Here is a 12,205-nt window from a genome sequence, read left to right as displayed (position 1 = left end):
TTTTTTTTATAATAGTGGTTTGTTCACATGTGTTTTAAGGAGGTAGTATCTTGAGGCAGTAGTAGTTTTTCTTGGGCTATTATACAGTAGTTCCTAGTTTCAATTTCCAGAAAACATAATTGGTATGTAAGTACGTGTTTGTGTGTGTGTGTGTTTAAAATATAATAATATACTGTAATACCACAACAAAAAATTAAAAACAGTACATCTAGACTGATCTGTCTCATACCGGCTGTGCCTGTATGCATTGACTTGAAAACATCAAAATGAGGAATGACAGTTGGGATATAGGTGGCAAATAAGTTAGCATATAATTTCTCTAGAACATTATGTCAAATAAAAAGAAACAGAACATTTACATTTTTTTTTTTGTTTAATAATGAGCTTATTTTGCTTTCAGTGAGATTCTCTGTAAGAAATGAGTCCTACATATTTCTTCTGGTTAAAAAAGAAATCAAAACAAATAAAGCATAGTAAACAGTTCACACAGCTATCCCAACCTTCCAAAATAAATAGGGTTAATTGGATAGGTCCCGTATTCCACAACATGTATTTAGGTCTAAGAGAAAAGATGTTCATATAGACAGGCAGAGGCTGAGCACAACCTCTGAGTACAGTTTTTGAACCAGCCTAATTTCCAGTTTACAGCCATTAGCACCCTCTATTGTTCATAGTGAAATTGCAGATACTAGTTGTTTCATGCTAAGCCATCTATAACATATAGCAAGATTCAGTAGTAACTGCAGTGCTATTATTATTTAAAGTTATTTATTAATTTAGTTTAAAATATACTGCTTTAACATGTTTTAAAAATATATATATATTTATTGATTTATCATTATTTATGGAATAGTGTGCTTACATTGTTTTTATCAATTACATTTCACTATTAAACTGTCCAAAATGGTATTTGCACAATTACGCATACATATCTATGTATCTGCATTTTAAAAATATGTGTTTCATAAATAGAGCAAAGTGGCTTTTTAAAGAATTTTAAGCAATTGTGTGTTGAATTGATTTACACTTTTCAAGTCCCAGAGAGAATCCATGAAGGTTTCCAGGGCTGTAATTTAGTTGAACACTTGAAAGAAAGGAGGACAGCATCAGATATATGTTTATTTGCATTACAATTTAATCGGGTTTCAAAATAGAATCGGTTGTGAAGGACAGTTTAAACTGGAGAGAGAGGTGTATAAAACACCAACACACACACCACAAAAAACATATCACTTCATTCCAACTTTTGGTTTTTTTTGTAACGTCTGACAACTCCAATCTAACAGATCACTTAAGACAAAATTACGGCATTAACTAGCTGACAACAAACAAGTCAGTTTTGATCTCGGCAGCAGAGAGATTAGAGCAGCATGCTCTCTGTGGTGTTGTTAGAAAGAACACAGTGTGTTCTTGTGTACTAATACACAGCACGCTCCCCACTGTGCTTGTTGCCAAACAGTGGTTTTGTCTAATCGCTCAATATTGAGTTAGAATTGAGAGAGTCTGATTCTAGCCAGATGAATGCAGAATACCTAAGCAGAGCCAGCTTGGGCCAGGTGGTGTTGGTACAAACACATGCCTGTATACAGACTATGGCATGAGAGAATGTGAGCTGGTAGTTTTAGTCAAACTTGGTAGATGAACATCTGTTCATCTGTGCATGGTAGCACCAAGTTCATAGCTTCACAGGAGAGATGGTTGATGTATGTATTTAAAGGTTAATGCATTGTATTGCAGCAGCCCTTGTACAGTACCGTTTTGCCTGGCAACTAAGAATATCATATTACCAATATTACTCCTGCATATATATATATATATATATATATATATATATATTAATTAGAGGATGGAGCAAAAATCTAGATATGTAGTTTAAAGCCAGCTTGATAGCCTGGGGTAAAAAATGAACAGCTGGATTTTGGTTTTATACTTCAAATGTAATGGTCTTTGCTTTATATTAAAACATTATTTTACAACAGACAATTTAACATTCAAACTATAGTGAAAAAGTTTTATTTTTTTAAAGCCACATGCAGCATTATTCTTCAAATCAAATATTTTTCTTCTTGTTATTTGAAAATAAACAACTACTCAAAACAAAAGTTATATGTTGGATGTACTGTATTTCTATTTAACAAACCCCAGACTTGATTGGACAAGTCATTTCTACAACACCAAACAGACTGATGACATGTGACCTAAATGAACTTGCTCGGCTTTTTGAGTGCTGTGATTGATGCAAAGCAAAGCAAGCCTTAGTAATTCCTGGGCAGTCAGTCTCATACCAAGGGGGTCATCTTCTTCTTTATTAACATTTCAAACAACCAAAAACAAAAGAACATGACTTGGATTCTCGTATGTGGGTAACTGTTTAAACACACTACATGAAAACACAAAAGACTCACAGGCATAATAAAGGTTGTAATTATATTTTTATTTTTGTAAATACAGGTTAGGCCCAGTGTTAGCTACCATACAGACTTGTATACACAATAATCACTTTAAAATATCACTTTTTTTATTTTTTATAATAAATTAATTATGAAAAAGCAGATGCATTTTACAAAAACTGTACAATCAAGCATACAAAACCTAATTTAAAAAAAAAAAAGGGTTACATATATTGACACATATTGGCATTTTAGAGCAATCGGCTTTTCCTTACCATGCATACTAAAAGTTAAACTGTATTCATGAAGGTATGGGATTAAAGGCTTTTAATGTAAGGGGGGAAAAGTCATATTGGATTATTGCATGTTTAATCTTATTGATAACTTTATAAATCTAGTAATTAGAAAGAATGAAAAATGTTAATACAGTATTTTAGCTGTAATACTTAGACACAGCAAAATAAAAAGTACCTTTTTATATTCATAATTAAATGTAACTGACCTGAGTCTTTGTCAATCCTTTGTGTTTTTCTAAGGGAGCCTTCTTAGCAAGAAGAAAAAGCTCAAGATGTGCGAGGCATGCTAGCGCTGGATAGATGTGCTATTAGTCAGTAGCATTGTGAAGCGCTGCCTCTGATACTCTGTCAAGCAATGTATCTGTATGGATATGGAAATGTGACATAAGGAGGGCTCTGTTTAGGAGCAAGCCACTGTAATTGAATCAATACATCCGGACAGTGGACAGCAGTCTGCTGTTCAGTCTAAATAGACCCTGCATTTTCAAATTCGACCAAGAAAAAAGTCTAAATACTACCTTTTCAGAGGCTTTAGTTAATAAGTTTTACTTGAGTTTTCACGTATGGCTTTTCTAACTGGAGCTATGTTTAAGAATACTAAAAAGTGTTGTTTGTTTTTTTTCTTAGTCATATTGTGAATGTTCCATTTAAATCGCTGCTTCTGATGACATGAAGTATTGAATATGAGAGGAACTTTTTTCCCAGAAGACTGTGAGGAAGTGCATTATACCTGTTTACAAAATAGAACCGATAATAACAGTACATTTAAAGAAAATCTGTGGGGGTACTTGTTTGTGTGTATGTGGTTTAAGCCACCATCAGAAAAAAAGCCCACTGTAAACACTTTTCTGATGAAGTCCATAATAAATGAACTCACAAATCAGTTTGCTCTTCTAAAAATCTGTATCCACAATATTGTGTGGTCCCTAAGGCGTTGGCAATTCACCAGTGTTTTTCTCCCACCGTTTAAAAAATGAACATTGGTTTAAATCTCCATTTTCATGCACATTTAAAAACAAAGATTCAAGACATGGGTGAATAAGGACCACAGTTTACCTGCCATGTTTAGTAATGTGGTATAAAAAGCAACCTATTGCAATATGTCGCTTCCAACTAGTTGAGGCATTATTGTATTCAAGGCAATTCAGAGAGAACATCATTGACTCCGAAAGACTGTGGTCTTAAAAGGGTTAAATTTAAAGTGGCATCATCTTTAAGAATGAGAAATCTGGCATATACACTGATAATTACTCTAGCATTTCATTATAAAAATAAATTCAAACCAAATAACAATATCGTGATGCTGAAAAATAAACACATTTGTCAAGGAACAATTGCTCCCTAAGTTATGTTTATATATTAATTTGTTGTCTCTATAATGAAATTACACAGCAAGGAAATTCATTTTTCTAACTTTTAATGATTTGGAAGACAATATTACATATTGTGTGTGTTTGTTTTTTTATGTAGGTATGAGATGAGTGGGATAATGAAAATACTGGTAACCGTTTAGATGTTGGTGTTGTTAGTAACCGGGTGCTTTTGAGAGTGTAAAGACAGTGATTCTACCCGGGTGTCAGTGACAGGCCTAGCGATGATGGCCGTTCTATTCCATCACTGCTTCATGCTGCCGTGTCCTCAAACTCTGTATTAAAGAAAGACATGTTGACCCTAAAGAAATATATGAAGTTGCAATGTGCTGGTGCAATATTAAGAAAAAAAAAGTAGACCTTGAAACTAGTATTTAGAAAACAAAGGGCAATCAAGCTTTCATGCTAACTCAGAATGGTTAATATATATATATATATATATATATATATATATATATATATATATATATATATATATATATATATGTTTATGCTTGTGAAATAGTAATATGCATATGATGTACATTTACTGTATGGATATACAATATATGTTGGGGAATTATCTTGGTTATAAAAACAAACTGCATGTTCATGTTTTATTTATTTTTCTGACATATTCAGTTCATTTAGGGAAAGTCAGAATTGTAAATAAGAAGCAATGCCTCTGATGTGAACTGTGCAAAATCACATTTAATCTGTGCAGTATAACAACATGTCTTTACTGACAGCTGTGCCTAAAAAATATATAGAAATACATACTGGTCTTTAAAAGTAGATTTGAGTATTCATTTCATATACTAACAAGCACAAAATGCTATATGATATTTTCTACTAAATGTATTGAATAATTCAAGAATTAAGAGAGCATTTAAACTTAATCTATGAAAAATGTTGTTCAATTTGAGATATGTGCATTAGACTTACAGACTTGTATAGTAATCTGCTGTTTTATAAGCAGTAGAGGTACAGATATTACATATGCATTTTGTTGGTGTTATTAATCATTATTTATGTTTAATAGGCAGTGCAATAGTATAAAAACATAACATCAAGGCACCATTTTATTACTTCACAATTAATTAAACTAGACTTAATTGAACTTTAGTTTAAATGCATTTAAATGACAAAATAAATATGGACCTACCATCTTCAATTTGGAAAATTGAAGAGCAAGTAGAATATTTGGGAAGCAAAAGTGCATTAGGAAAAAAAGCATGAATGCATTGTTTCATGTAAGGTACATGAAACTAGTGTTTAAGATTCGTTTTGTTTTGTTTTCAATGCAATTCTGTTTCCTTAAGAAAAATAATATTGTGGCATTTACAAATTAAAATGTTGCCAGATTCATTTAAAGAGAAAAAGTAAAGCCTTAACTGTTATTCCTCTGACAAAGACATGCTTTTGTCTGATGTGAATCGGAACATGTTGAAAAGGGTGAAGTGGTGTAAAGCTAATTTGTAAAGTAAATGTTATTCATTTGCTATTCATCAATTTGCAGCAGTTTACTTTAAAATTGGAAATTGAAAACATGTAAAACAAAATAACTGCTGAACGGATTCACGCAAGGACACAATCCTGTAGTTGGGTACAACAGTCAGCAGGTCGGTTAGCTCCTGCATTTTCAGATCAGTGGGGAATAGAAGTCCTCCGAGCAAGGAGGAAGATATTCCCCACTGATTCTGAAATTCAGCAGCATCTGTTGGTAATCTAACACTAGCGGAATCTCTGTCAGGGAAAAAAAATAATACAAAGCTATATTTTGATTGTGTTTTAATGGTCTAATATTAGTGAAGCAGCATTGCTCTTAGTTTTGTTCTGTATAGCTGGACAGTATGTTGGATATCTAAACAGTTCTGTACAGTATGTCAAAAGGCTTATAACTGGACAAACTTGAGTGTTTTATTGTGAATAAGGATTATCTTTAGGTTATTTTACAACTGTAAGAATTTTTATCCGCCCTCCCATGCAAAAAAATGATTTCTTTTTTTAAAGCAGCTTAATTAATAATGCTCATTATCACTCAAAGCCAATATTAATCATGATAAATATTGTTTTATTATTCACTTTCCTGCTGTGAATGCTGTGCTAACACACCCCAGTCTGCAGCTGCTGTATCTTGTTCCAATATGCTTCTCAATTTGACTTTCAGCCGAATCTAAATTAGATATAACTCTTGCAACACAGTAAGGGGTAAATTCAGGTTTACTCAAGCCAGCCAACTCTTTAAGGTTAGGTTAGATTTTTTTTATAAAAGGTAGTGTATTCTTTAAAATGTAATTAAAATGGCATATTTTAAACAGGATATCTTTATTTGCATTAGGTTTAGGGGAAAGCATTTTTTGGAATGCTAATGGAGGCCTTGATTGTATCTGTTATCTTGTTTTTGGAACTTTCTTAGATAACATGTTTTGTATTTTTTTGTTTTTTGCTGGGGGGAGGGGAGGGGGGGTCGTTCTGTTTTTTGCTTGCTTGATTTATTTTATTTATTTTTTGACCTGTATTACCCAGTTAACGAAATCATAACTACACACAGACAGACATATTTATATAAAGATGTTTAATTTATGTGCAGTAAAAGGAGATCACCTAGGCTTTGAAAAACTGTTATTGTATCTTGATTAACCCCCAGTTCTACTTCATGGTGCTTTCAATTGAATGTGTAATATTTGTCAGTTTCAAAGGGTAATTTACCTGTTTGTTACTTGAAGGTGATGATCATTAACTTAAGAAAGGGAACACTGCCTCTTTAAGGCCCCTTTGTACTATCTCTCTCACCCTCCTTCTCTCTCTCTCTCTCTCTCTCTCTCTCTCTCTCTCTCTCTCTCTCGCTCTCGCTCTTTGTCTCTCTCCTCCCACTCCACCTGCACAGATCCCTTCCCTCTGTGTAGTCAGTGTCCTGTCCATCTCTGATTGGCTAGGAAGCCACCAATCTAATGTCTGGCTGGACCAGTGGGACTGCATATGTAAAGCCCTACTTCATATTAATAAGCTCCAATCTGGGCTTTAAGTCCTTGATTAGAAGTGCGAGAGCTTTTGGTCCCAACTGGCTGTGCCTATAGGCTTGTCACCAGGAGAACATTTGTGTTAATTGCACTGCTCTGTCAGGGAAAACTTTGATTTATAGAGGGGGTTTGCTCGAATTATGGTTGCAGAGCGCACATGGATTCGGTAGAAGTTTGCCTGCCCGAGTGTTTTTCCCTGCACTACGAAGAAGAGTAGGTACCTTTTTTCATTATAAGAACATAGATAGCATAAATGTGTTTACTGTGCTGTACTGAACTTTGGGTTTTTTTGTATGTCTTGTGTGAATCTTGTCGTTGTGTTTCTCAATTGAATGTGCTGCTTCACTGTTGGTTGTCATATTGCAGTTACCTGTGAGTCAAAGTCTTTCAGCTGTATTGATGTAAGACTTCTTTTCATTTTGAGTTTTTATGTGTTGTATTTATACCTTTGTACACCTGCCTTCATTTTGACAGCCTTCTGTAAAATGCTTCTGATTCATTTAGATATTTCAAAGTAAATCAGTGAGCTGTACGGTGAGGAAGAAAAAATGAAGGATTCTTATTAAATATCTTGACAGTACAGTATGTATTTGGAAGTAAGAGTTTTATAGTGTGGCCCAGTGTCAACACCGGGATCCTATATTTCCAGTGTGGATCAAGAGATGTTAAAGATACAGTGTTTAAAATAGGGGGGGAATAACAGCTAAACTACTCTGCAAAGGCAACTGTGAGGTTTACCTTAGCAGTGAGTGCACTTCTGCCAAAGGTAGCTGTAGAGTATTACTAGTAACTAATTGGAATTAAGAAGTAGCATACTGGAATGTTTTATGCATAAGGTTAATGCATTTTGCAAAGAAAAATAACTGATATGCTACATTAGTTAATGATTTTCTAAATGTATTTCATTGTTATAGTACAAGGTACTTTGAATTGAAAATAAGGTAACTGAGGCTAAACTATTTTTTATTTTTTTATTGTTTATTTTTTTAAATCATACCAAGTGACCAATGGAAATGTATAATTAATTATATTGAACAAGCAATCAGGCACTACATCTAAAACAATTACAGTCTGAAGTAGAATAATATTATATGTATTTAGTCACCTTTTAAAAAAAGAATATATATATATACTTGTTTGTAGTTTTGTGCCTTTAAGAAATATACAGCTGAATTACACTAAATCTTTGGTGAAGTACTGAAAAGGCTACTTTTCTTGTACACAACATATCCATATAGTAACATTTCCCCTTACTGTTTTCATATATTGTTTAGGTGGAAATTAAGAGTACAGAATTGTTTTAGTAGCACACAATATGGTCCTGCTAAGGAAGCACAGGAACAGTTTAGTTTACATTTTTGTGACACTTATACAAAACCGTTAACAGTATAGGCTATTTTAAAGGTATCATACATGCCTATTTATAGACATTATAGAACCCTTAGGGTTTAGAATAGGCTCTGTGTGCCAGTGCTTCTTTTAATCTGTCTAGCCGTACTGCGCTGCTGGATATAACAATTGTGTTAAATATGTAAATGTATAAAATACTGTTGAATCTAAGAAGTTTTATTTCTCTTTTATTAAGCTGTTTTGTTGACTTTATCCTCTTCAGGCTAATTTGCATGCTTGGTCTACATAAGCTCCTTAATGCAGATGCATTTAAATGAAATTTGTGCACATGCTTTTTTGTGCATTGGAGAGGATTTAATACTAATTCACTGCTGCTTTCATGAGTCAATGTAATAATATAAAAAAGCAACTGTCCTAACAGTTCATTCCGGAGGCTTGTTTAAAATACAAAAAAGGTGTATCAGTGTTCGGCACTTTTGGTGGATTAACATCTGTAATGAAAGTACATACTAGGATAATTAAAACATTGTAAGCCTCAAAATCCTTGTAGAAATGGATTCTTCAAGCTTGTTTTCTAGTAAAGTTTAGTAAATATTTGAAATTGTGTTTAGCTTCATTTGGATTTAAGACCAGTGATAAGTAAAACATTCCTTTTCTATTTAGAAGTCCTGAAAACAATTAAAATGATGTTACAAAATGTTAAAATGCCCCCCAAAAAGTGATTTACTGTAGAATGGCTGCTGAACAGTGTATTTAAATTGGATGTTGTATATACATTAAAATAAGCTTTTGACACTTTAGTGTCCTTGTCAGTAATTTAAATTGTGAATTGTATTTTTGTTAAAAAATCTACTTCTACCAAAAACAGAACACAAACATGACACTTTCTCAAATTTCAAAGAACACTGCCTCTGTAAACAATTAATAGGATGGCTTACTATCCCAACGCGCTGTTTAAATATGTGGATAATAGTAGCTTGCTCAAAATTTAAAAAAAAGGTAAATATGTGACATGGAAGGTTATGTGTACAGTGATTTTTTATTTTATTTTTTTTATTTTTTTGTTTTTTTGTTTTTATCATTTTAGGTTTCCTGGCAGGTGAGGTGTATTTTAGAGTATTAAATAGAGAGACTATTAGAAATTTATTTGTACACACCCTATGATGTTTAGTAGTAAAATCAGAGCTGGAGTAATTTCAATGTTGCAAAAAATGAAAGGGTTTGATATTGATAACAATTCCTTTCATGTCAGTACTTTTTTCTGATGTACCATATATATTCAGAACAGTGTACACTGATACACTTATTTATCAGTTAAAGCTTGTGCTCCTGCAATACAAGGTACAATAAACTGGAGGCTATAACGATTAAATGTCCGTAAACATTGATTGGAATTTATTTTATTTATTTATTTATTTTAGTTTTTTTTTAAAGTACATTCACTGTAGTCAAGTTAATCATTATAATTAATCTGTGTTGTATACATATTTTATTCTATGTTCTAGAAATATACATTTGTTGTCACCACTTTAGACAGTCACATTGAAAGGCTGCATTAAGAAAAAGTTTTAAACCAAAGCAGTAGGCTTTAAACACAAATACACCACGAGACACTCAGTTAGCTATGTTAAAGTAAGTTTAATGGGTTTTAATTTATTGGAGAATGTGGAATTTGAGTTTTAGGACATGAGTAAAGGATAATAAGATAATTTAATTTATTTAATCACAGTACGGAGTCATTCACTTAATATGCTAGTTCAATTATACTGTCAGAATTAATCTGCCCTGTCATCTTCTTCTAATTATCTATACTTTTGTGTGTGTGTGTGTGTGTGTGTGTGTGTGTGTATTTTCTTATTTATAGTACTCAACTTGTTTCAGTGTGTTTATTGCCACTTCCCTTTATTTAAAAAAAAAAAAAAGACTGAAGCATTCCAGAGGTAATTAACCCAAGTTAAAAGGCAACCCCCTTGTGGGTAGCCAGTCATTCTCTTGAAAGGCTATATTTTTCTGCTTTTGTTTAAAAGGTGCAACTGCCCCCCCCCCCCCATGAACCCCCCTATCCCACCACCATCCCGGTCAGACGACCTGTTTGTCAATTTCAGTGATTTATACTTCATCCATCATTGATGGCTTCACAGAGATGTATCCGATTTTGTGTTACTTTTTCAATAGCATTAGACTTAAATACCACATGAGACGTCTGTAGCCCGAATTAGGGAACACATGGTGTAATTATGCTAAAACATATTGAAATACTGAGTTAAATTTGCATTTATGTGGAAACATAGGACAACTGTATTTCAACTGTATTGTTTTCCTTATGCCTAATAAGAAATCATTTCTCAGTGGAGATAAAGATATTACCAGTTATTATCTTTTATCTTCTTGTCAGTTCATTTGTAGTCTAAGATCATTTGGAGAAGAAAACATGAAGTGGCTTTTAGAATACAATGATGAATGAACTAAGCAGTTTCTAATATTATACAGGTTGCAAAATAGCATATTTTACAATATGATATTACTGTTAATTGAAATTTTAAAAAAATATTTGAAAATGTTTATTTGCTGTGCTGTTTTAACATATATTAGAGAAATACCTATTACAAACAAATCAGAGAAAGCACTTTGATATTTCAGTATGTAAAGGTATACAAAAAGTGCAAATGTATTTCATGAAACAAATCCAAAACTTGGTTTATTCGTTTTAGTTATTTTTAAATTGGATGTGTTTTTTTTTTTTTTTTTAAACTCATGCATGATTACACTCGAATTATATGAGAGGGTCAGGAATAGGATAAACCCAGATTGTTTTAATTGATTTGGCTCTGCAAAATGGATTGCTTTTTTAGGTAATACTTTAAGCATTGGAGTGGGAGTGCAATATTTACATGTGAATAGGCTAGATTATGTAGCCCATCCATGTTTTATGGGAACCACTGAGGTATATTAGATCCACCAGTAAGTGTAGCATTGTGACTCACTTTCACTTGGGGACACAGAGAAAGCAGACAACAATAAAAGGTTGATATCCTCTGAAGCGCCGTGTGTGTCGGGGATGTAAAAGTCTCCAGAGGAAATCTGTGATTACGCAGGGCCTAGTTTGTGCTTTTTTATCTCTTTTACATCCACTGGCCTTGTATTAAATTGTCATTGTCCTGAAGCAGAGGGAGAAATGAATTGCAGCTCTCGACGGCGAGTGACAGTGAAATATTTAGCCTCTCTGTCCCCAATCATACTTCATGTGTGTGTTTGATAGTGCGAGGACGGCACACTGTGCAGCTTGACATTCTCCTCACTTACATTCTTCCCTGATTCTTGCTCTTATTTTGCTACGCATGCCATCATTTAAATGTGTGTTATTTTTGGAGCCCCCCCCCCCCCCGTATGCTTTAAACTGGTACTTAAGCATAACATGCACTTAATTGTGTATGCATGATAATATGTACAGTATGCATCGACTGTAGTGACATATGATGTGGTGCAATCATACAGTCAATAAAGACTGTGAAAATAAATAGAATATTTGTAATTAAAACTGCCGGCTCTGTAAGTTAAGTAGTACATTTGTTTCCTTTTTTCTGTCCAAAATAAAAGGGCAAACACAATTCTTTAAACTGAAGCATACATGCTGCAATCTATTTGCAAACTTTCTCTCGTAAATCAGCATATATACACAAACACGTTCTACATCTAGAAATCCTTTTTTGTAATTTTTGTTTTTTCAACTTGAATCACGTAACATATTTAATTCATCTCCGTGTCACTTAAATGGCTAAGAAGAAGGCAAATTAACA

General features: G+C 33.2%; 1 protein-coding gene across 6 annotated transcripts in view; it reads left to right on the top strand.

Annotated features, from left to right (window-relative positions):
• esrrga (estrogen-related receptor gamma a) overlaps positions 1-12,205 on the top strand; it is a 256,814-nt gene that overhangs the window by 166,598 nt on the left and 78,011 nt on the right. For 2 of the 6 annotated variants that reach the window (XM_034018871.3, XM_034018868.3), the window contains exon 1: positions 7,045-7,271. The exons of 3 other annotated variants lie outside the window; for them this stretch is intronic. In XM_034018871.3, coding sequence (XP_033874762.1) covers positions 7,216-7,271 — 56 coding nt within the window. In that variant the 5' untranslated portion in view covers positions 7,045-7,215. Of the gene's footprint in view, positions 1-7,043; positions 7,276-12,205 lie in introns of those variants that run through there. One more of the 6 variants, XM_034018873.3, reaches the window with a different exon arrangement.

The sequence above is a fragment of the Acipenser ruthenus genome, chromosome 6 (genome assembly GCF_902713425.1).
Source record: "Acipenser ruthenus chromosome 6, fAciRut3.2 maternal haplotype, whole genome shotgun sequence".
NCBI lineage: Eukaryota > Metazoa > Chordata > Actinopteri > Acipenseriformes > Acipenseridae > Acipenser > Acipenser ruthenus.
Note: the sequence above shows the minus strand (reverse complement) of the source record. Positions and strands in the feature narration are given on the sequence as shown.